Consider the following 24,180-nt stretch of genomic DNA (forward strand, 5'->3'; position numbering starts at 1 on the left):
CAGGAGCATGCCTGCTGCCTGGAATGATGATGTCACCAGAGGAAGTGATGTTGCGCCTGCTGGAGACTGTGCCTGCAGCGCACTTGCCCACAAAGTTCCTTGCCTCCCAGGCCCATTCCCTTGCCGTTCCACCCGCCAGCCAGGTAAGGGGGGGGCAGAGGCTGTGAGCAGTAGGGCTGACAAGTCCTCTTACCCTCCAGGTGGGAAGGTACACCCAGTACTTACCTTTCTTTTTGACTTTGCGTGGGAGTGCTCCTCCTGGCCTCTGTGACGACATCACTCCTGGGAGTGACATCATCACGCAGGGCCCAGGAGCACTCCCACACTTTGCAGCAGGCTGACTGGGACCCCATACAGGTGGAACCTGGGGAAAGGAAGGTTTAGGGAGAGGAGGGGCTTTGACAGGATAGAATGCCATAGAAATCACCCTCCAAATCAACCGTTTTCTCCAGGGAAACTGATCTTTGCTGTCAGGAGATCAGTTGTAATTCCAGGTGATCTCCAGTCTGGAAATTGGCAACCCTAGCTACAATCAATTTTAAAATTACAGTAGAACTGTTATTTTTCAGAGAAACACACCTCCTATTCTAGAATTTATTCTTAATTAGTGGAGAGGTACACGTCCTGTTTTTCATGCATATAGTAGAATGGAGATACAATCCCAAGGGTCTCCGCGTGCCCCTCCAGGAGCCAGGACTAAATAAAGAAGGATGTCTGCAAGCTTACTTTCTGCAACTTCTGAAGAGGAAGATTTGCTGTAGATTTGTAAGAGGTAGTCTATTTATTTATCTACTATGAGCATAGTTAAAAATTAAGAACAGGGTGAGCCATTAAAGAAACAATTAATACAAGCCAGGACTTGTCTGAATGTATCTTTGCTGCATCAGACTGCTTTTTACCCTTTGTATCATATTACAGTGGCACAACAACAGGTAGATTTCCTCACAACAGGTGAGGAAATCTACTATCACATGGTTTAAAAAACTTAAAGAAAACGTAATGAGAAATCAGAGTGAATTCCTCTGAAAGAGGAAAAGAGAATAAGAGAAATCAATTGCTAAATCGAAAAAAAAATTGGAAACATAAATTCTATCCCCTGTAATAACCGTCCTCCAAAGCAGCTATTTTATCCTGGGAGAAAATGTAGTCTGGTTATCGCTTGTAATTACGGGAGATTGCCAGGGCCCTCCTGGAGGTTGGCAATCCCACACTGGCGATTCTTCTCAGTGGCCTCATCTGTCCAATCAACCCCAAAGTGCAGCTAATTTTTCTCCTCTGTTCTGAATCTATAATGAGATCTTATGAAAAGAATCTACTTGAATCCAAGGACAAGGTAAAGCCCAATCTCTGAAGAAAGGAAAACAGCTCTCTCTCTTTCTCTGTTTTTGCTAACAGTGCATGCTGTACTGTAAAAGGCACTCCGCATGTTTCTGTTGATTTTGCCATAGCCTTGCTAGCTACCTGTGGAGACCCACAGAAAACTGAGATCTCTGACAGAGGTAGTCCAGTAGCTCTTATTTAATACCAGTTTCTTGGTCTACATTGAATCTCTGAAATGCCAGTATGTAATTCTCTCCCCCCTGCCCTGTTTATTCTGAAGGAAAGGTAGGAAGCAGGGTAAAGGAAGCAAGACACAGCTAACTGACAGGATCCAGCTTTCTTCCCTCCATATCTCCATTTGGTGTGTGGCAGATGACACCATTTCAGGCCCCACAGCGACTTAGCAAGACAGAGCTTTTGTCATCCCAAACCACACCCTACTCGGAATGGAGGAGGGCAAAGGCTGTGTCCTGGTAGGTGACTGCATGATCCGGAGGAACAAAGCCTTCCCCTCTCCCAACACTAGAGCAGAAATGGATTTTTGGGGTGGTGGAAGGTAAGTAAGTAAGTAAGTATATAATGATGGAGGACGTAAAGGACAGTTGGATCCACACGGGTCATTTCGTGGAAAAAGAGCGGGAGGAACTCATTAGCATAACTCATTAGCACAACTCATTAGCATATGCCATGCCCCTCGACATCACCAGAAGTGTGTCATTAGCATATCTGATTTGCATATGCCACACCTCCTGACATCACCTATCCTGGCTGTTTTGGACCCAGTCCTGGCCATTCAGGGCCAAAGTTGGGCCCAAAATGGCCAAAAAGGGGCTGAAAAAGGCCGAAAAGGGGCCCAAAATGGTCAGGATCGGGCCACTGCTGAGCGGGAGATTGATCCAGCACCCGTCAGGTGGGGCCGCCTGACATGTCACCTCTTTGGGGAACTGCTGGAACTGCGTTCCTGCGTGTTCCCCCTCGAAATGAGCCCTGGATCCACCCAAATGAGATTTACAGTGCAATCCTATATGTGTCTCCTCAGCAGTAAGTCACTTTATATTCAGCGAGGCTTCCTGCCAACTACATGTAAATAAACTGCAACCTCAGAGAGTCAGACAGAAGAAAGAGGCACTGCCAGCAGTGTAACAATAGAGGTAAAAGTAAGACATTAATCAGAAATCATGTGCCAGGCTGCGGAAAGGACAGAGGTAAGGATTATGGGAGAGATTAACTGGGATGAGAATGAGTGAGAAGTGACTGGGCCAGGGAGCAAAGGTTGTGGAAAGTGCAGCAGTAGGTGGAGAACTAGAGCAGCTAGTCTGGATGAAGAAGAAAAAGTGGGAGAAGGAACCATATATCTGTGGCTCTTGGCAACATGAAACTTTTGATATTTTGGCACTTAAGCTTTGGAACATTGGTTATTTCTGCCTAGAGTATAACCATATAACTCCTTGGTTCCTCTACTTTTCTTACATGAGAATTACCAAGGCCACTTCTCTTGATTATGTGATTAGGATTCCTATGACTGAAGGAGACACAAATACCTAGTTGATTATTACTTGGGATTTATGTGCCACAATGATATTCTGCAGTCCTTTAACAATTATTAGAACATCGGTAGATCTCACTTACCAAGTTACCTTCATCATCCAGGTCATCGCATTCAGGAGGCAGATCTCCCAAATGAAGCTGCTGTATCAGGACCCTTGCAGTTGTTTTGCCATTACAATCTTGGTGCTCTGATGCAGAGGCCTGGCTACTGTGTATGCTGCTGGTCCGGTAAAGAGAAGGCACCTGCAAGGTATCTTGGAAGTCAAAGGAGCCTTTGGTTTCCAGTGACTCTGTGCAGTGAGGTATAGAGCCATTAATGCTCCCAGTCCGGCTGGACCTCTCTTCATCAGAACTTTCCCCTTCCTCTGAACTCTGCTTTCCATCCCCGGACAAAAGAGACTTGCGCTCTCCACTTTGATTTCGGCGTTTTAGGCTGGGAGCCCTCCCAATGCTGTTCCAGCTTGACCTGCGGCTGTTCCAGCTACTGCCTGCACTCCAAGGACTGTGTGGAGAACTCCGGGTGCTCATCTGAGGTGAAGCAGACAAGAACATGAAGAAAGTCAACTCACAGTTGGAATTAAACTCCACTGCAGAGTAGAGATGGGCACGAACAGAAAAAAAAATGAACATGATGTTCGTTGTTCGTTGCCATCCATGAACAGGGACTCACAAACAACCCTGTTCACGAACATGTTCGTGGTTGGCTGTTCGTGGGGGCCAGCAGGCTCTCCTCCAGCCATCATCTGTTAAGATCCCTACTGCACCATTCCCAGAAATCTGACCTGAGCAGGCACCAGGAAAGGTACCAATAATAAATAATAGCTTGGCCCCAGAGCCTGGCAGCAGCCCTGGAACTTGAAGGGGTGGATCCCTATCATACCACACACAAAGAAAATTCAAGCTCCAATGCACTCTCTCAAAATGACAACAGCAACTGTCTCTCCCTCTCCACTGTCTGCAAACTAAGCCAGAGCTGGGAGTCCCCCCTTCTCGCTGCTCTTTGCGTCCTTGTAACAAATTTGGAGCTCCACACTTGAAAGGAAGACCTGCCTATCAAGCTAAACTGGGCTTAGATTGGGGTTTCCAGGGCAACAGCAGGAGTTCAGACAGAGTTCAGACAATCCCTGCCTAAGTTGCCAAGGGAATTGATTGCAGGTGCCAGACTGTCTGGCTTGATGAACAGCAATGAACGAGGCTTGCAACGATCACCTGTTTGTTTAGAATGGGGCTTCACAAACAGCTTGTTCACGAACAGCAGATTGGGCTGTTTGTGGCTTTTTTTTGTTCGTGTTGCTATTCATGACCATCACTACTGCAGAGACATCTAATTGGTGTTACCAGCTCAAAAAAACAAGAGGCAAATAGATGGTTTATCACACAGATGAAAAAGAATTGTAAAGGTAAGAAGGTAGGAGAAAAAAGACAATCTACATACCGGGGATTTGAGATCATATGCATTAGGATCCATGGAGATGCTGCTAGCTCTTCGGGAATCATATCCCTGAGCTGCTTCTCCATACAGGGCACTTTTAGGCATGGGCATTGGTGTAGCGGCTGTGTGAATGATGAGCGGAGGGGTCAAGCTCTTCTTTAGCTCTGGGTGGTCACAAAGAGCCATCACTGAGAAAGACAAAGTATATTTAGGTCATAGCTTGTAGACAGGGAAACATGATATCCATGGGTCCATGATGGTTGCCATCTTTGCCCTAAGATTTTACTCTCACAGAACTTCTCTCCCATATCTCTCCTACTATATGAGCTTCACAGATTTCTGTTGTTAATGTCCGCTCTCTAATTTCCCTATGAGAACATTTCTTGTCTTGCTCACCCCATTCTCATTTAGAGATACCAACATCAGTCTGGTTTTATCTCTCCTGCAGGAGATCTCTTATAATAATGGCATCCTTAAAAATGAAGCAGGTTTGGCAGGAAGATGGAGAGCATGCATAAGGATATCCATCTTTTTTTCCTTACCCTTTGAGCAGGGAAGGTGACTGACTGCAGCATCACAATGTTTTTTTCTAGATCCAGAGGAGTTAGCCTTGTTAGTCTGTAGTTGCAAAATGGTAAAGAGTCCAGTAGCATCTTTAACCAACTTTATTGTAGCAAAAGCTTTCGAGAACCACACCTCTCTTCATCAGATGCATGGACATAGATCTAGAGGAGGTCCATGCATCTGACGAAGAGAGCTGTGGTTCTTGAAAGCTTATGCTACAATAAAGTTGGTTAGTCTTAAAAATGGACTCTTTACCATTTTTTCTGATACCCAATAATCTGTAAATCATATTTGAAATCTGTTCTAGGTTGAACCTTTCTCCCCAAGGCATTAACGTTGCTAGATGATCCATTAAGAAGAACTTTTCTCCTCAGGACGTTTTTTACTGCAATTCTTCTATCATTTTATTTGGCCAAACTCAAATCACTTTTCTTCAGTGAGACTATTCTGGAGTTACAAGTTCAAAGAAAACAATATCTGTTTTTATACTGAAGTGGGGAAAACACACGTTTATTCTTTTTTAAAAAGGATCAACCATTATTGTCACTTACTGGTTGGATTTGGCAAGTTTTTCTTAAGTCCACATTCTTCTTCCAAGCTATGGGGGAAAAGCTCCCCCTCAGAATCAGACTTAGTAGCATCACCCTAGAGCAAAATAAAGTGCTTTAACAAGTGGAATGAAATATGAAAAATCAGCTCAGAATCCCCCTCCTGGATAAAAGGGTCCCTTTCCAGCAAGGTTTCCAGTGAAATTGTTACCATAATGGAACACCATCTTTCACAAAATGATGCATGCATATATTTATACTACACCAAGTCACTATGCAGTACTTTTTTTACAAAAGACAGAGAAGCAAGATATGATTCAAAGGCAGCTAAAAGACTGAGGATCTGAATGAGACAGGAGCAAACTCTTCAACGGCCTTCTGATGGACTCTATGCACTGAGCCATACGTAATAATCAAGTAAAATAAGATTCACTTATTAGCAGCTCCTGATGTACCTATTTACCCAGATGCCCAATATCTGGAGTAAACAGGATTTCAGTGGGGAACTTGAAATTGCATCTTTCAGATCTTATTGGATAAGTGAGAATATTGAGTGAGTATTTGATGAGGAAGTCCAGAAGCTCCGGCCAATGGGCAGCCTCTAATTAGCCTACTCAGTGCAGGTGTTCGCCCAGGGATGATCAATGTATTTACAGTACAAACTCACCTCTCTGAATTGCTGGAAGGAACAAGGTACATGCTCTTTGGGTAATCAAATAGATTTGGAGAAACAGAAGAGCTATTCCATAACACTGACACAGGATGACATGAGGGGATAGACTGTGAAATCACATTTGGATAGCTTAGCTGTGGATCATTTTTTTAAAAACCACACTGGCTACTCCTTTACAAGGCCTACACCCCTTTTAATTTTATGCTAAATAATTCACTTGCTCAATAGCTTCTTGCATTTCCTTCACTGATAAGTTTCATAGGCCATGCTTCATTAAAAACAGTCCTTCCACATCTTCCTCTTTGGTCCTCTGATACAATCCATTGGCACATATTTGTGGAAGGGGGCAGGGAGAGTAACAAGGCTGAATTATAATTCAAATACATCAACCAGGAATGGAGTATTCCAGAATTATTCTAGTTTGATTTCCTGCAGAAAATCATAATTCTGGCAAAAAGTGGCCACCATCTAGTTTGATGTATGTTGAGGAGAAAGGGGGAACAAATTCAATGCAGTGATTACAGAGAGAAGCCAAGCAAAAAAATTCTTTAGCTGGAATATTTAAAAAGTAAGGCCACTATCCCAGAAAAGTATACTACAAACGTTGCTGTATTAAGCAGCCCTGGCTCAAACTGATGACATTTGGTGCTTCAGCAAAATACATTTAATTGTGAAAACAGAATGGGTTGTTAGCTTGGAGGATAAATGTTAGACTTTTCAAAAATCATAGTGAGTTTGCCTGATTAAAATTACATAGTTTTATTTTGTCAATTGTGTGTGTTTTATTTACGTAGACGAATACCCTCATATATTCTCCCCATTTAAATTGTGTGTGTTTTATTTACGTAGACGAATACCCTCATATATTCTCCCCATTTAAGCTGGGAACTTTAAAAAAGTTGCTTCTCCATTAAAGCATTAAAACAAACGGTACATGTGGCCTGTTGTTTTATGATTTTATTGTATTCTTTTGTTTATGCACCAGCTCAAGAAGGTCTCTGGAGAGGCTGCATATACTTTGTAAAAATAAATATTTGTTCTTCCCGCAAGACCTATTCAAAGACCTTTATACAAACATGCAATGTCATGGGTGGTGGGATTTTAAAGAAATATATTTCTGAAGAGGAACTAATCCATCAAGAGTGACTTAAACAGAATCGAGCCAGCTTCTCTCATTTGGAAACATTCCGGGCAGGTGTACCAGAAATTACTGGCTTCCTCTTTGGGAGCGATTAAAAACGGGACTAGAACTAGTCCACTAATCTCTGCAACTAGTGAAATATTTCTTTAATAGTTTGGACAGGTCATATAATATTTTTCTGGAAAATAAGAGGCATAATACAAATAAGGATAAGGTAAAACTTTTTTCTAGACCAATGCCTATTAGATTAGAAGTTTAATTGTATATGGCCAAAGGCCATCACAATACAGAGTTAAGAAACAGTAAAAGTAGAAATTGCCTATTAATTTGAGTGTAGAAGCATCCCATCTTTTCCTAACTATTACATCAACAGAATTTGGTCTGAAAGAAAATATTACCTTACCTATAGTGCATAATTTAAAAATATTTTAACTGAACTTTCACTTGTGAAATAATTCTTACTGACATCACTGCTGAAAAATATTTGCACATCTCTATTTAAACAATGAATTTAAGATCTTTTTTTCTCGTAATAAATTACCTACGATAGCCAGTGAAGATAGTTTACTATTTTGTCTGCAAAATATCACCTCTGTTCAGGGCTTTTTTTCTGGGAAAAGAGGTGGTGGAACTCAGTGGGTTGCCCTCAGAGAAAATGGTCACGACTGGTGGCCCCGCCCCTGATCTCCAGACAGAGGGAAGTTGAGATTGCCCTCCGCGCCACTGAGGGCGATGTAAACTCCCCTCTGTCCGGAGATCAGGGGGCGGGGCCACCAGCCATGTGACCATTTTCAAGAAGTTCTGGAACTCCGTTCCCCCGCATTTCCCCTGAAAAAAAGCCCTGCCTATGTTTATATTTTTACAATGTCCTATAAAGCTTCAGAAATCTATGTTGTCCATGCATTGTGACAAACCTAGGGGACTCTGAACCAAGATGGCCCAGTTGCACCAAGGAGGTTTGTACAAGCAGATTAGCTTTGAGTGTTTCTGAAATTTTACCTTCTGAATTTTCCCTAGATTTCGGGATTCCCAATCACCTGGTCTTGTTTCCAAAGTGGAACAGAAGCATTACGAGTATTTTACGAGTATTTCATCGTCCTGCTTTCTACTTCTGAATTTTGCAGGGAGCAAATGCCACAGCATTCACACATCTCCTCCATCCTCAAATATTGATTTTTCTATTTGCATTGATAAAACACGGCAAAATAGCAGCCTCAATATGATTACATGAATGGGTGCACCAAGATTCTTCTTGTGTTGTTACATCAATGTGCTGGGGCACATGCAAAACACTGCATAAGAAGCACTTGATGTCATCATAGATACTATCATATCAAGGTTGCTTTTTGGCAGTTTTTTTAAAATCAGTGCACACATACATGTTGGTAGAATGGAAGAGAAAAAGATGCAAATGAATTGAGGGAACTGGAAGCTGCAACGAAAAGTACACACATCTGGAAAATATATAAAATTATCCTACTTTTAAAGAGAATAAAGAAGGAATAGAATGAGACACAGAGCAAATTTCTAGAATAGCATAGAACAGAGAAAATTTGCTCATTCCCAGGGCTTTTTTTCAGCTGGAATGCGGTGGAACGGAGTTCTAGAAACCTCTTGAAAATGGTCACATGGCTGGTGGCCCCGCCCCCTGATCTCCAGACAGAGGGGAGTTTAGAATGCCCTCCATGCCACTCCAGCCGCTCCAGCGGTGTGGAGGGCAATCTAAACTCCCCTCTGCCAGGAGATCAGGGGGCGGGGCCACCAGCCATGTGACCATTTTCTCCAAGGGCAGTCCACTGAGTTCCACCACCTCTTTTCCCAGAAAAAAAGCCCTGCTCATCCCTATACTTTTTTCAATCAGCTTTTCCTGCCATTCCAATTTGGCTTCCAAGCACTGAGTGAAACTGAGAGAAATCCCTGTGCAGATGTGCCTTTATAGACTGGCTGCATCAGCAAATAAGCATTTCAGAGGGGAGAATACCCACTGCTGTGCTAATGTAATATATTACATAGAATATCACAGAAAATGCACTGTAAGCAATGAAGCCAGCACAAATGTTTGGAACCAAAGCAGTATATATGTGAAAAAAGCATTAATAAATGGAAGTGTATTAATTAAATACTTATTTGAAATAAACTGTTTACATTGGATAATCACCTCTAAATCAGTTTAAATGTTCTAATCAAAAATAATGTTGCAAGCTGCAGAACTGGGATTAGCAGTGGGTTTTTTTTTCATAATTTGGTTTTGTGTTCCTAATTTTATTTAATCATTGGTAATTAATACTTTATATGTTAGTATGCAGAAAGACCCAATAAAAGTGGGGATTATTTTTATCCTCCAGCTCTAAAGCACCAAACTCCATCTTTTCTTTAGAATAAAGCATCCCTGCCAAATGTAACGTAATAAGCTCTAAGTTTAGCTGCAAGGAAGCATCACCCACCCAGGCGCCAATGGTAATTACCTGTTTTTGCTCTCCCCGTTTGCCTTTCTGGATGAAAAAGGCATTATATGAGAGAACGTAGAGGGTTTTTTTCCCCCCCTATAGAAGCATTAGAACTTTAAGATGTGCCATAAGGTACTGGAGACATACCAGTCTGTATGGAAAATGGAATTGGGCTATACAGGGCTTTTTTTCAGCGGGAACGCGGTGGAATGGAGTTCTGGAACCTTTTGAAAATGGTCACATGGCTGGTGGGCCCGCCCCCTGATCTCCAGACAGAGGGGAGTTTACATCACCCTCAGTGGCGTGGAGGGCAATCTGAACTCCCCTCTGTCTGGAGATCAGGGGGCGGGGCCACCAGCCATGTGACCATTTTCTCCGAGGGCAACCCACTGAGTTCCACCACCTCTTTTCCCAGAAAAAAAGCCCTGGGGCTATAACAGAAAGTGCTTTTGATCTGAAATTAAAGCGGGTACTTCTGATATTGAAGGAAAAGTGGGAAAGGATAGACTCATGGCAGGAGTAGATGGTGGGAGGGAGGCAGGTTTGAGATAGACTTGATTTTATAGGTATAAAGTAGGAATATAGACTCGTATTATGTCAGTGTTTGTCATGGGCAGTTTTGGTTTGTGTCATTAATTATCCTATTTTTAAATTTGAAGAGAATATTGCCAGGATTTAGGCGCACCAACACTTTATAAATACTAAAGAAGCGTGGCTGAGAGTGTTGTTAACATGATCTCATATATTACATATCCTGAACTGGAGAATTTCACACAATGATTGTGGTGGTATGTCCGGATCATCCAAATGAATGTGGAAATTACTTCTTAAACTCCAGAAATTAATGCAGCTGCCTTAATTCTAATATTCACATTTCCTGTAACACAGTGCTCTCACACATGAGCATCCACAAAACATGCTTGATTTTAGGTCCCTTCTGTCTTTGACGAGCTTCTCTAGTCTTTCCCTCTCTCTAAAATAAAAATGGGCGCGGCATGCAAGAAGCCTACGGCTTGCTTTTAAGCAATGCATCCATCAAGAATATATACCTTGAAAGCAATGTGAGCCATATGTTTTTGAAAATTAGCTTGTAATCCTCTAACATTAGTTATATAATAAGGAAGTAATTATATATGGGAGACATCATAATAGGAGCAATACTCAGAAAACTGTGCATAAGTACAAGCAATTTCCTGTGATCTTGGCACAAATGAAGTCCTCAAGCCATGAGGGAACCAGAGATGACATGTCTCCGAGGCCTATCATTCAATGAGACAAGTGTACAAAATCATATAACATGGCTCCCTCTAAGGAAAAAAACCAGAAGCTTGTAAAGAACAATCTGAGCCAGGAGGAATCTGGAACATAGTTTTTAGGGAGGCTCTGTTAATTCCCTCAAAGAACAGAGAGACTTAAAATCAAGATTAACTTGACAACACCAAATTCAAAACCAAACAGCTACCATGATGAGAACAGTGGCAATGATGTGATTGGTCACCACAAAGAAAGAGACAACCATCAGACACAGCTTGGGGTATTCATGCCAAAACCTTACATACCGCCGACGAGTCGACAGGCAGCTGAATACAGCTTAACTGCCTACTCGCTGCTTCCCGTTTGGTGATTTCCTGAAGTAAAAATGCGGAAGGAAGGAAGGAAGGAAGGAAGGAAGGAAGGAAGGAAGGAAGGAAGGAAGGAAGGAAGGAAGGAAGGAAGGAAGGAAGGAAGGAAGGAAGGAAGGAAGGAAGGAAGGAAGGAAGGTTTTCAGGTTTTCAGGTTTTCAGGTTTTCAGGTTTTATAAATTTCAACATCAAGACTGAGAGTGGATCAAAGGAAAAAAGTATTGATATAAGAGGATTAAATCAAAAGGGGAAAGGTGAAAGAAGGAGAAGTGCTGCTACTGGGGTCAATTCCACAAGCAGTGGAACAAGATACACTAAACAAGTTATTTGATGGCCCATATTTACTCTGTGCAAGGAAAAGATAGTTTGAGCTGTTGAACATCCCTCACGGGCCAGTCGTCCTTAACTTTCAAACTAAGAGTACCAAAGGATTATTTTTATTTTTTTATGCTAATACTTTAATGTGTTATTGGGAAATTATTGAAAACATACATGCTATGTTTATATTGGGTTAAATCCAGTGAATGATTTTTGTAGACAACGGGGGCAATTTTCACTGATCTCATTCCTGGTACAAACCTCTGACTCCCCCGTTACGCTACTTATGAAGATCTCCTGTCCCCCCGAAACAGCATTTCAGTATCCATTAAAGGCTGCAGCCGGAAGCAAGAAATTCATCTTTGCGGATGGAAATTCCTTCCCTCAACTGAAATTACCCCTGAATCAAAGCACAGAGTGGGATCCAAAACACCATGCAAATAATTCCACACATACAAGGGAACGGATGCTTTGTGCTTCTCAAATAGTAGCACGCCCTTCCCATGTCACATAGCAAATTACTTTTGAAACTGACCAGATTTTCAAAAGCAGGTTGTAACATGGTGCCAGGGTCTACTGTCCAAGCTCCCAAGTAGAGGTCAGGGAGGAGAAAGTCAAACTTCTTGCTGGATACAATCAAAACTTTGAGGACACTTAAAACCACTCTTTGGATCCTGGCCATCTACTTTAGTTCTGAGATACCATATTATGCTTACGATGTCAGCAAATCAGCAATGCATGAATTTCATAAAAGTTGGATTAGCACACTATAATGATGTTTGAGTAAAGAGCAATTAGAGCAAGTTTAAGGGGAAAATGTCTAAAAATATTAGCTCCAACAAGGGCAAGAGCAAGCTAAACAACACCCATAATGACTTTATCTGTTCTGTTTCAAACTGAACCATCAAATTTACAAATCATATAACTACTAGGAGATGTACAAAAAGTGTAATTAAAAATTATTCCTTTTTGAAAGCTATTATTTAAATTTGTTACATTAAAAAAATCCAGCCAAACAACTCTTTTTGATTTTTGGCTTGTGTTCAGCCTTTTCTGTAGTGTTAATGGACACAGGGATATGAAAAAAAGAGACGAGTGCAATCATCAGCAGAGTCACTCCAGTGGAAGCCCATTGAAATCAATTTGCTTATACTGGAGTAACTTTGCTTAGGAGAGCAGAGCAAGTATCCTTATTGGGTTCGACAATATCTTTCTAGAGTACTTTGGAAGGAAAGTTGGATGAAGCTGCAAAAACAACAGCTTGTTGGTCATACAAAGAGAATACAATTTGCTGTTTTACTAACAGGGAAAAGTTATTCTCTAAATTATACCTTTAATTGAAAGTATCAAGGACATAATTCAAAGATGATAGAAAACATTAAGATCCTACAAGTCTTACCTTGCCGTTCTAAGCAGAGTTATGTCCTTCTAAGTCCATGACTCTGCTTAGAATTGTGCTGTTAATTTGCTTTAGGAAATTGTTCTTGGAGCTTAATAATGAGAAATTATTTCATATACTAGCAACCAAGACCATTTTTTAAAAAAAATGGGCTCTAGAAAACAGAGCGCCCTCCAGAGGGATGGGCCACCTCGCCTGGCTTTCCTGCTGCGGCGGCGCCCTCCTAAGGGACGAGCTGCCTCACTTGGCCTTCCTACCACAGTAGCACCTCTGGAGGGATGGGCCGCCTTGCCTGGCCTTCCCACTGCAGCAGCGCCCGCTGGAGGCGCACTGGGATAAAAGGTGAGTCATCACCAAGACAGCCTGCCTTTTATATAATAGGATGTGTTTCTCATGAAACTATTCCTGTTACATTAAACTCAGTGGTAAACCCACATTTACTATTTTTTAAAAATACTACAAATTCTATAATTATTTAATGTTTTTGTTCCATTTGACAACCACTTTTTCACCTATAGGGCTGGCCCTTGACACCTTTTTCATTCAGTCTCATCCAATTTCCCTCTTTACTATGTGTCTCGACTCACATGGCTTTTGTATATGCAGGTCTTATTATCCCCAACACAGTGATTTTTGGTGGTCAAAGGACTGGATACAATCCCTAACTTCTAATTCCTAGAAGAATATGAAATGATGGGTTGATAGGAGGTAGTACATGTAGATTATAACAGGAGAATGCTTGAGAAACCAATTTTGACTACTGTTTCTGATATTAAGGAATATCACAATTTCCCATCTATAAAATGAAGCCAACAGCATTGTAGAACATCACAGTTCTGATAATAAGTGTTGCTCTGGCCACATTTTGCTGCAGAAATACGACAATGGGTCAGATACGAATATTGTGTTCCTCTAATGGTAAAGCATTCTTCCAGGGCATGGAGTCTTCCCCTCGTACACAGATCCTCAACATTGCTGAACTGGTGGGCATTTTTGGAATTTTGAGAAAGGGTCACAAAATGGCTATCATCAGAGACAAGACCAATCACAAAATGGCTAACATGGTGGGGCAAACACAAAAGCTTCCAAGCCAAACTTCTTTCTATGGTGGGATCAGGTATTTTGAAATAGGTACTTCCTACACACCCAAAGGCAATAACTCTTGCGGTCTCTTGAAGCACTTTCTATTCCACTGAGGTGGAAGAAAGCCAAGGCTGGCTCTTCTGCTTAGGAAGAAGCATATGAGTGACAAAAACAAAAAACCCAGCCCATGGCTGCTACCAGGGCTTTTTTTCTGGGAAAAGAGGTGGTGGAACTCAGTGGGTTGCCCTTGGAGAAAATGGTCACATGGCTGGTGGCCCCGCCCCCTGATCTCCAGACAGAGGGGAGTTGAGATTCCCCTCCACGCCATCTCAACTCCCCCCTGTCTGGAGGTCAGGGGGCGTGGCCACCAGCCATATGACCATTTTCAAGAGGTTCTGGAACTCCGTTCCCCCGCGTTCCTGCTGAAAAAAAACCCTGGCTGCTACACTGGGGGTCACCACTCCAATGCAAAGAGGTTTCCACTTCTGGAACACACCTTTTGTGCCAGAGGAAGTCTCCTTGCACCAGATCAATGCTACATCATTAGCAGGACAGAACATTTGGATTCAACTCAAGTTTTCTTATTATTTAGTGTATAGTCCACTTAATTATCTTGTGTCATAGGTGATGGGGGATGTGACTGTGGTGATAATTCTAGAGTTATATTGATATTATCGGTAAGTTTGAGTCATTTTAAGAAATGATTAGAATCTGGACTTAAGCAGAAGAGTAGTATCAGTACACACTAGATACTTTAAGTATTATCAAATTGGCCTGTAGGAAGGAAGACATATGAATAAGTCAGTAAAAATTAAAACATATATCATTATATTTCTGAACAACAATCATAAAGAAAATGACTGGAGTATTTTTTTTCTCCACATGAGGTGAAACAAAAAAATTCACAAAATGTCACCATGACATAGGTGAAAAATTATCCACTTTCTCTTTCTTTCTTAGAAATTTGACCTCTATTTTCACATACTGTTGAGGTTCAGCCTAACTGACAACCAATTTGAATATTTACTATTTATACACAGCTCTAGGAATAGTTTCCAACATCTGCTATCTTTGCTCGCAACTTGTCACCACAAGCTGCTTTGTGGCAGGACAGCAGACTGGAATTTAGAAAAATAATCAACACAAAAGAAGGATATGAGATGAACCAGCAGCCACTAAAGACTGTCAGAGACAAGCACAAAACTGTACGGAACATGAAATGATTACCAATGGAAGAATATGCTTCATAGATAATATTATCATGAAGTCCCCCCAGGAGAGAAGCTTTATCTCTGACAGAAAGCTTTCTCGCTAGGAACCAATGTTTGTTTCTAAGGAAAATCCTTTGGGGCCAGAACCTGACAGCTCAGTCAGTAATTTTGTATTACCAGCTCTATCAAACAGGGTCACACTCTTCTTCTTATATACTCATCCACACTTTTACAACTCCTGCAAGTTCAGACACAAACTTCAGCATGTGAATAAGTTTCATAACATAACCTGAAAACAAAATATATCTCTATGCTGCAGGAAATACACCATGTGCATCCTACATGAAACAATATCTAGGCTCACGTTTTAAAAGTTTTTTTCCAGCGTATTCCCATTGCTTCATATGTGTGGCTGCTGCTTAGCAACGGAAAGGTCCTACACAGCCAGGCACTAAAATTAACAAAGGGTCTTCAGAGTTGAGGAAAGGCATCGGAGGATTACAAAGATAAAGCCAGCAGCAGCACTTAGACTCTTAGAGAGCTTTTCAGCGATGAATCCGGAAGGAGAAGTGGGGGGGGGGGGAGAATTTAAGGAACTAAGTTGTATTTGATTTTAAAAAGACTCAAGTGATATACAAAAATAGTCCTCACTGCTTCATTTGAACAAGGATTATTTGCACGCATACTGTAAGCAGGAATAATATTGCTGGAATCGGAAAGCTATTTGATTTTTTTTTAAGTAAGAAAGGACAAAGCCTAAATCAGTGTACTGATACAACTCTGCAGGCGATTCACAGAAGTTTGCATATTTACTTCAGTGGATATTCTGGTCCCTAATAAACTGCTAATTTATTTATGCTGTGTATAACAACAACAACAACAACAACACACCAGACATAACAGTCGTAGAAAATTGAAAAGTCTGGATAATTGACATTGCAATTCCTGGTGATGCCAGAGCCAAAGAATAAGAACAAGAAAAAATTATTACATATAGGGATCTGGCAATAGAAACCACCCGACTATGGAAGAAGAACGCAACAGCAGTCCCTGTTGTCATCGGGGCACTTGGAACCATCTCGAAAAACTTTGCAATTCATATGGAAAAACTGCAGCTTTCTAACATAACACCTACAGAACTGCAAAAGACGGTGCTACTTGGAACAGCGTACATATTACGCTGATATCTGGTTGATACTTAGGTCTCCAGTGGAAACTTGTATCAGCTTAGCAAGGCCAAGCAATAATAACATGTGACCTCTGCTTATTGTTGATTGTGTTTTGGATAATTCAAATAATAATAATAATTTATACTGCGCATAAATAAACTGCTAATTTATTTATGTTGTGTATCTGCTTTGGACAGATATGTCCTATAACAATTCCCTGCCATTATTAGCAAATACATAATTAGCAGCAAGAGATATTCCAGTCAGGTAGACATATAAGGATTGACACATTCAACCCTAGAGATAGAAATCCTGTATTCATTTGACAAAACTCAGTGTTTGTTTTGCCTCTTATAATGCTTCCTGGAAGGTGAAACTACCCATTTCCTGAAATTAAACCTTTGACTGCTCGGAGGATTGGCACAACGACCTTTCCTCCATTATCTAAGACAGAAGACTATTACATGGAGACATGGGCAGGCTCCCAAGCAGAAACAACGTAAATGAAATACAACAACCTGAGGAAGATTGGATTTTAAAACACACATACACAGACCTCAGCTGCCTTGCCCTAAGAATCGTCCATAAATCTCCACCTTAAACTGCACTTGGGAAAAAACAATACGAAGTTAGAGAGCTTCCTAATTTTTTTTAGAGCCGTAAACGATTATGATGACAAACCTGAACAATTGTTGTTCTCTTGTCACACCTATATTATCAGCATCATTTTCATTTAGAACCTGCCCTGCAAGATGCTACTGAGTAATGCTGGCAGTCGCCTGCATGCCTCCTGCAGTCTTTCATCACTTTGACAGTTTATTGCTTTAAGACTAGCATTTTGTCTGTTAGCTTGAGCTGCGGGCAACAAAAGCTCGATGGCTAGTTTCAAGAAGACTCTTATATACTCATTCATTGTGAACTGGCCTGCCAGGTTGACAGTGAGGACAACTTCGTCTCAAAGACACGCTCTCCAGGTTTCTGCAAACGGTAGCAAGCGTGGGCTCTAGTTAGCAGAAGACCCTGCCTGCGGAAAATCACTCTATAGGGAACATGAAAACAAAAACTTCCAAAAAGGTTTGTTCCACAGTGTGGCTGTCAGGGAAGTAGAACGATATCCACACAACGGAACAGCAAATGAGATAGTAACACCGTTCATCTCTCGGCTACCTGTGTGCCTTCAAGGGGCAGCTTTCCATGTGTGTTCCAAAGGCCATTTCCATACAGGTTATTTGCCCTGAGTGCAATGCGGTTGGAAAGTAGGAACCCCTCCCCCTCTTTCCCATAGCATTGTGGTCCATTTATACACCTCTCAAGGTATTAGGGTTACCAGCCCTCAGGTATTGGCTGGAGATCTCCCGGAATTACAACCGGTCTCCAGGCCACAGAGATGTTCACCTGGAGAAAATGGCTACTTTGGGGGGTGGACTCTCTGGAATTATGCCATGCCAAGGTCCTTTCCCTCCCCAAACCCCACTTTCTCCAGGTTTCACCCTCCAGATCTCCAGGAATTTCCTAACTTGGAGCTGGCAACCCTACAAGGTATACCTGGCTCTTCTCTGATCTTTCCAAAACCTGATTTCTATGAAGTTTTGGGAAATACTGCAGCAAAGCCTGGCTGGCTGCCAATTGGGCAAGAAAGTCCAAATTTTCCAGATCCTGCCATCATGGAGCATTTTTTTTAAAATTGGCAGCTGAATATTGTTATATTGATATAATGTTATAACAATATGTGTAACAGTCTAATATCTTTTGCTGTGTAGATATAAAGGGGAAAGGCATATCTTGTAATGAAAGTAGCTAGGAACTTTTTTTTTTACAGAAAGTTGGAAATTCAGAGAATCTGATATACCAATTGTTATAACAATACTTAATTGTCAATTTTTTGTTTAAACTGAAAAGGCCTGCCTGTCCATATGTGGAAAACACTACAGTCTGATTCAAAGACACTCTCATTGCATGTGCTCCACGTAGTGATTGATAACCAAGTTCAGCAATGCTAATTAATGCAAATAGCACTTCAGCTTGGAACATGAAAGTGATATCAGCTAAGAAGCTTGGATTATGAGCTGACATTAGATAAAAAACATCTTTTTTTTAAAAAAAAAACAACCTTTTAAAATTTTGCCCATCCTAATAATAATCCAAATCTGGGTTTTAGATTCCCCAATCTACCTACAAAAAAGGATCAAGAAGTTTTTACCTCTGTCTGAAAACCTTCCACCAAGATGGCCACCAATAAATTAAAAAGAACGTAATTCCCAAATGTCATAAGAGCAATGAAGTAGAGGGCAGCCCAGGAAGAGGTAGATGCCATGCCATTGTATAGGACTTTATTCCAGTCTTCCTGAGTCAGTATCTGGAATGAAGAGGAAGCACATGTGAGAAAGCAGCTCACCCACATATTATTTATTAGCCTGAAGGAACATGTACATTTACATGGCCCAGAAAATCTGTTCTCCTCCTAGTGTGGGAAAGGCTTTTCTGTCTAATGATAAACACATACAGCACTTATTATACCCCATGCCACACTTCTTCTAAAATGTCAGAACACTAGAAGGATCCACATGTACCTAACTTGCAAGTTTTACAGTGCAACCCTATTCAGATTTACTTCACACTAAGTCCATTGAACTCAATTTGCTGAGATTATAATAACTCTGAATTACTACACAGTTAAGAGTTAGAACTGTACACTAGAGCTGATCATCGACTGGGAAAAATCCACAGGCCATGGGTCCATGGTCCATGGCGTTTCATGGACCACGAACTTTTCACAGTCCAGCACCGGTTTGCAAACTGACCAGTTTGTCGTCCAGGCTGGTGCCAGGAATGCTTTAACCCCCATGCTCCAGCTGACTGGCAAGCCCACTTGCCAGCGGTGCCAGGAGCTCTGTATCCCCTTGCTCCAGCTGACTGGCGGCCCACCAGTCAGCTGGAGCAAGGGGGATTTAAATGTTAAAACACTCCTGGTGTCACTTGCCAGTGGGGTGAGAAGGCTTTAACAGACCATGGAGAAACGGGCCAGTGAAAAGTCTGTGGGGTCCGTGGAAAACGGGCGTCCTACGACCCTCCCGTTTGCAAATGCCGAATTGGCTCAGTCCATGTTAACTTTTGGTCCATTTACCGGTCCATGCCCACCTCTACTGTACATACATTTTCTTTTCTTATAGTTTACAACTCTTATTCCTAATGGACTGGCAAACTGAAGCGATGTAAGGCTTACTACATATTGCCAGTGTTCAAAAGACCACAACCATATTCTTCTAATTAGCTCCCAGTGACTCTTGTTTTTGGACTCCCTCACTCATTGCCTGAAATCCTGAGCACTCAGTTAGTTTGGCAAATAACCACAATAGGCCTCTCAGTTATGTTCCATTTAAAATAATTGTTGAGCTATGGTCAGGAGCAAATCAATGAAAAGATCAAGGATGCAGTCTGAAAATTGTCCTCACAAATCATATTCTTTAACCCTTGTACTCTGTTTTATTTCAAAGGGGGTCCAAGTAAGACCAGCTCCCTGTGCAAAACTCTAACTGGCAATACTGGCAATATATAAGGATGGTATAATTTCCCACATCAAAATCTTTATCCCCTTTCCCTTATGACAATACTATCAAACTAACTATTTTACACAACAGAACAACTAAGGTCGATTCCACACTACCTTACCTCCCGCTTGTTTTCCGATATCATTGCGTCATGTCCGAGGGCGCAATAATCACGTGCGTGTTCACATCACCTTCCGACTTCCTTTTTTTTGCGCAACACCTCGATCACATCCCCTCAATAAAACCCGGAATGAACGGGAGGGGGCGTGGTTCTGCTCTGAAAAGTCTCGGTTTTTTTTTTTAAATCAATTTTAGGCGGTCGGTATACTGACACGATACTATCATGTCCTGTCGAAACCACACCCCAGTATTTGGCGCTGATTGGCTCCTTTTCCTCCCGCCATCGATAGTCTGCAGTGATTGGTCCCCTGTTTGGGCGGGCAATTTTGAAATGTCTTTTGATATTGGGTCCATGGAGTTTTCATCTCTGTGGGTAGTAGGTGGGTTTTCGGATTGCACATCATGGCTCCTCGTGAAACCATCCTGTTCCTTATGGCGCAGGTAGTTTTGATGATGCTGTCCGTCCATTCTCCCCAGCTTTCATCTGGAGATCCACTCTTGCAACATGACGGAGCAGTCGAGCCGAAAGCTGACATGACAGCTTGCAACGAAAAATGTTACGATGCGGTCTGTTCTAATTCCGGGTAGGTGCATGGAGGTTGACTGAGTCAAGGTGTCGGCATACCGATGAATTGCCCTTCTTTTTTCCCCTATGAGTGCGGGGGCGGGGCCGCGGAGATGAGGGGTGCGTGTTGATTGGGTGATGCTTTGTGGGATGGACGATTTAATGAGCTCATAGCGCGATGAAATCGCGGTGGTCTGCTGCGACACCGTAGCGATACCATAACGATTTTTTTTAAAAAACGTGTGAACAGAGGAATGTGTAGCGCGGTGGCAGTGAAAAACTAGCGCAAAAAAAAGGTAGCGTGGAATCGACCTAAATCTCTTGGAATGCTAGACTAAAATTTTATGGTCAGTTCAGCTCTCCTGATTGCAATGAACAAACAACTCAGCCAGGACTTCCATCCTTTAATGCACATCTCTTGCTTTAAAGATTGTCCTTCATTCCAGTTTTTCACAGAGCAAACACAGATAAGCTTTGCAGAAACTCTGATTTCTTAAATTTTTATCTGGCAAACCTAACCTTCTCTTGCCTTTTACAGACAAGCACCTGAAACTATTTATTTCCTCTACCCCCAAACCTCTTAAAATTTCACATGGCATTTTAGAAAATCCCACATCCCAATATTCTCAACAGGTGGTGCTTGCTTGTTAAGAAAAACTGTACAATAATTAACAGATTACCTGGAAAACAGTAACAATGGCCCAGAGCAAAGAATCAAAGTTCTTTCTGTCAGGAAGGGTGTCTCCATCTCTCTCTGAAGCAAACTTACAGCCAAAGAGGTGCATCCCAAGGATACTGTGTGCAACGGAAAAATGTAGAATGAGGAATCCTCTCCCCACAAAAAAATCAAGCACAAAAAGTCAGTAAGGTTCTTTCCTCCAGCCCTGCCATCATGTCTTGTGCAAACTCGCAACTAAAAGCTCACATAGAGTTAGAAACATTTTGAGAGATATTAAAGCTAAGCTGGTGAGTTTTAGGCCTCACCCACAAAGAAGGCAGAAGGCTAAGATCCCTTAAGGGATTGTAAGGGTTTCTTCTTCTTTGGGAATTATAGCCACGTAAACATACTAAGCCATTTCAGATAGGAAAAAGCTAACTACAGGTTTCCAAACTGGCAGTACAACACATCAAATCGCCTCCCTTTTAAACAACTTGCACTAGGTATTCTGCCTCCATTTTGGTTGATCCCACCTTGATGCACAGAAACAAAAGGGTGCAAAAGGGAAATAAATCACTTTACTGAGGACTTACCTGAAGATAAAGATGAAAAGCATCAGCAGCATGCAGAAGGTGGCCACATTGTCCATTGTTTTCATAAGGACTACTAGCTGGCGCTGGAGAGCCGGCATGAAACGAACCAGCTTCAGAACCCGCATAAGACGGAAGGTTCGTAGAACAGATAGACCTCCACCCTGCTGTCCTACTATCTCCCAGACACTAAGAAAAGCAATTCTAATGTTAATTTGATGGCTGATGTGAAGAACAAGTTCAGTGTGTAACAGAGCATACAGAGAAGGTACCAAACAACTATGATGAAATGGGGAAAGCTAGGTAATACAATTCAATGGGCATACAGATATGAAGGAGGAATGCCCCAGGATACCTCCTTTCACCTAAAGCTAAGCTAGGTGTTCATAAAGTAGAGCCCTACAAGTATGTGTCAGAGAGACATGAAGACCCTGAAAAATGGAAAACACATTTTTCTATTTTTTCCATCAGAAATACTAGAAGTTTCGAAAAAAATGGGAGAGGGATTGAACTGATGAGTTTCCTATTGCAAACTGATCAATTAAATAATGTAGTTACAATTCAAGGATGTGGAATTATGAACTTTTCCCCTTCAAAAATGAGAATTCCTTCATTCTTGTATGTTGAATCTGCATACTACTTCTAAAGATCTTTTTGCTTCTTATGATATCATCCCATCTTGTAACACTGAGTATGTGTGTAATAAGTAGACACAGGCATGAATTGAAATACGAATCAAATTTCGTGATGAATTGGGCCAATTCATGTTTCGCAAAATACGTTTCATGGGGCCGCAGTTTTCATGAAATTCACGGCTTTTGGGGCTGGTTCGTTCGATTCATGAATGATTCATGATGCCAGACAGGCTGATGCCGATCCATTGATTCCCTAGGCAACATAGGCCTGGAATGTCTGCAGACCTTTTGTTGCCATTGAAAACCCCAATCTTAGCCCACATAACCTTGATAGGCAGCTCTCCCTGCCAACTGGAGAGCTTCCATTCTGTCCTAGACAGCAAAGAGCGGGGGGGGGGGTTCATCCCCTAGGCAACTGAGGAAATTGACCTTCTGTAGCCATGGGAACACCAATCTCATCCCTCCAAACCATGTTAAGCAGGTCTGTCTGCCAACCAGAGACCTCCTGTTCTGCTCTATGTGAGCATTTCTTATATAAGGCACAGCTCTCTGCCTCGGGCTTTTCAGTTCCAGTAGACACAGAGAGAGGGAGGACCTGTTGTTGGAATTTGGACTGAGAGAGTGGAATTGGGAACTTTTGGCTATATTTGCTGCTGCTTTAAAAGAGACTGAAAAGCCTCTTTCTTATTATCAGCTCTTGGCCTTGCTGGGAAGTTCATTGGGTGAGGGTGCTTTCTTTCCTCCACCCCACCCCACCCCACCCCATTCTCGGGGCACTGCCTGGCTCTGGGGCCTAGCTTGACTGAGGCCTACCTTTTTCCCTTTAATTTTCTTTGCTTATATTCTTATTTAGAGCATTTGTTCTTGCTGGCATGTTGGGTGAGAGTGGGTGGAGGAGAGCCTGCCAAAGTCTCCCTGCGAGTTTGGCATCTCGGGGTATGAAGGGGGCCCTGGATTCTAACGAATCATGAAACTAACTAATCATTTTGCAAAATGGGACAATTTCATGAAAGTTCGTGATTCGAGGAATGTGACAAAACATGAAATGCTCATTTCATTTTCCCCCCATTTCGTGCCCATCTCTAGTAATAAATATATGAAGAAAAATTAAAGACATATATTTGTTTATTTCAATGCTACCATTTCAGGAGTTGGCTGCTAACAAAGTCATAAATAGAGTATGTCTCATAGGAAACATTTAGCTAGATAAAGGAATTCAGTATTGAACATATATTTTTTCCCATTTTTCACTATGCTTTCAGAACTTCTTGCAGCACCCTTAAAGAATGACTAATTTATTGTGGCATAAACTTTTCATGGACTACAGCTTGTTCTGACATATGCATGAAGTTTAACATTCAGCGGGCAGATATTTGTGTGTACACACACACACATTTATACCCATGTATGCATTAATACAAACCAAAAGAGAACGGGAACTTATTACAAAGGGATGCCAGAAGGTCCAGCATTCCTAGATATGAATGTGCTATACTATGTAATGGGTCACCTGGCCTTCTTCCACCACTGCATATGTATGTTTGAGGCAAGATGGATTTACCACCTCACTGTACCACTTCATGCATCTG

General features: G+C 41.8%; 1 protein-coding gene across 2 annotated transcripts in view; it reads right to left on the reverse strand.

Annotated features, from left to right (window-relative positions):
- The window catches only part of CACNA1G (calcium voltage-gated channel subunit alpha1 G), a 252,600-nt gene that overhangs the window by 118,956 nt on the left and 109,464 nt on the right, over positions 1–24,180 (reverse strand). For both annotated transcript variants that reach the window (XM_054978817.1, XM_054978816.1), the window contains exons 10-16: positions 21,960–22,145; positions 21,389–21,503; positions 18,676–18,831; positions 11,233–11,301; positions 5,416–5,509; positions 4,304–4,488; positions 2,950–3,396 (exon numbers count right to left, since the gene is read on the reverse strand). In XM_054978817.1, the coding sequence (XP_054834792.1) occupies positions 2,950–3,396; positions 4,304–4,488; positions 5,416–5,509; positions 11,233–11,301; positions 18,676–18,831; positions 21,389–21,503; positions 21,960–22,145 (1,252 nt within the window). The remainder of the gene's footprint in view (positions 1–2,949; positions 3,397–4,303; positions 4,489–5,415; positions 5,510–11,232; positions 11,302–18,675; positions 18,832–21,388; positions 21,504–21,959; positions 22,146–24,180) is intronic.

This window comes from Eublepharis macularius, chromosome 4 (assembly GCF_028583425.1).
Source record: "Eublepharis macularius isolate TG4126 chromosome 4, MPM_Emac_v1.0, whole genome shotgun sequence".
NCBI lineage: Eukaryota > Metazoa > Chordata > Lepidosauria > Squamata > Eublepharidae > Eublepharis > Eublepharis macularius.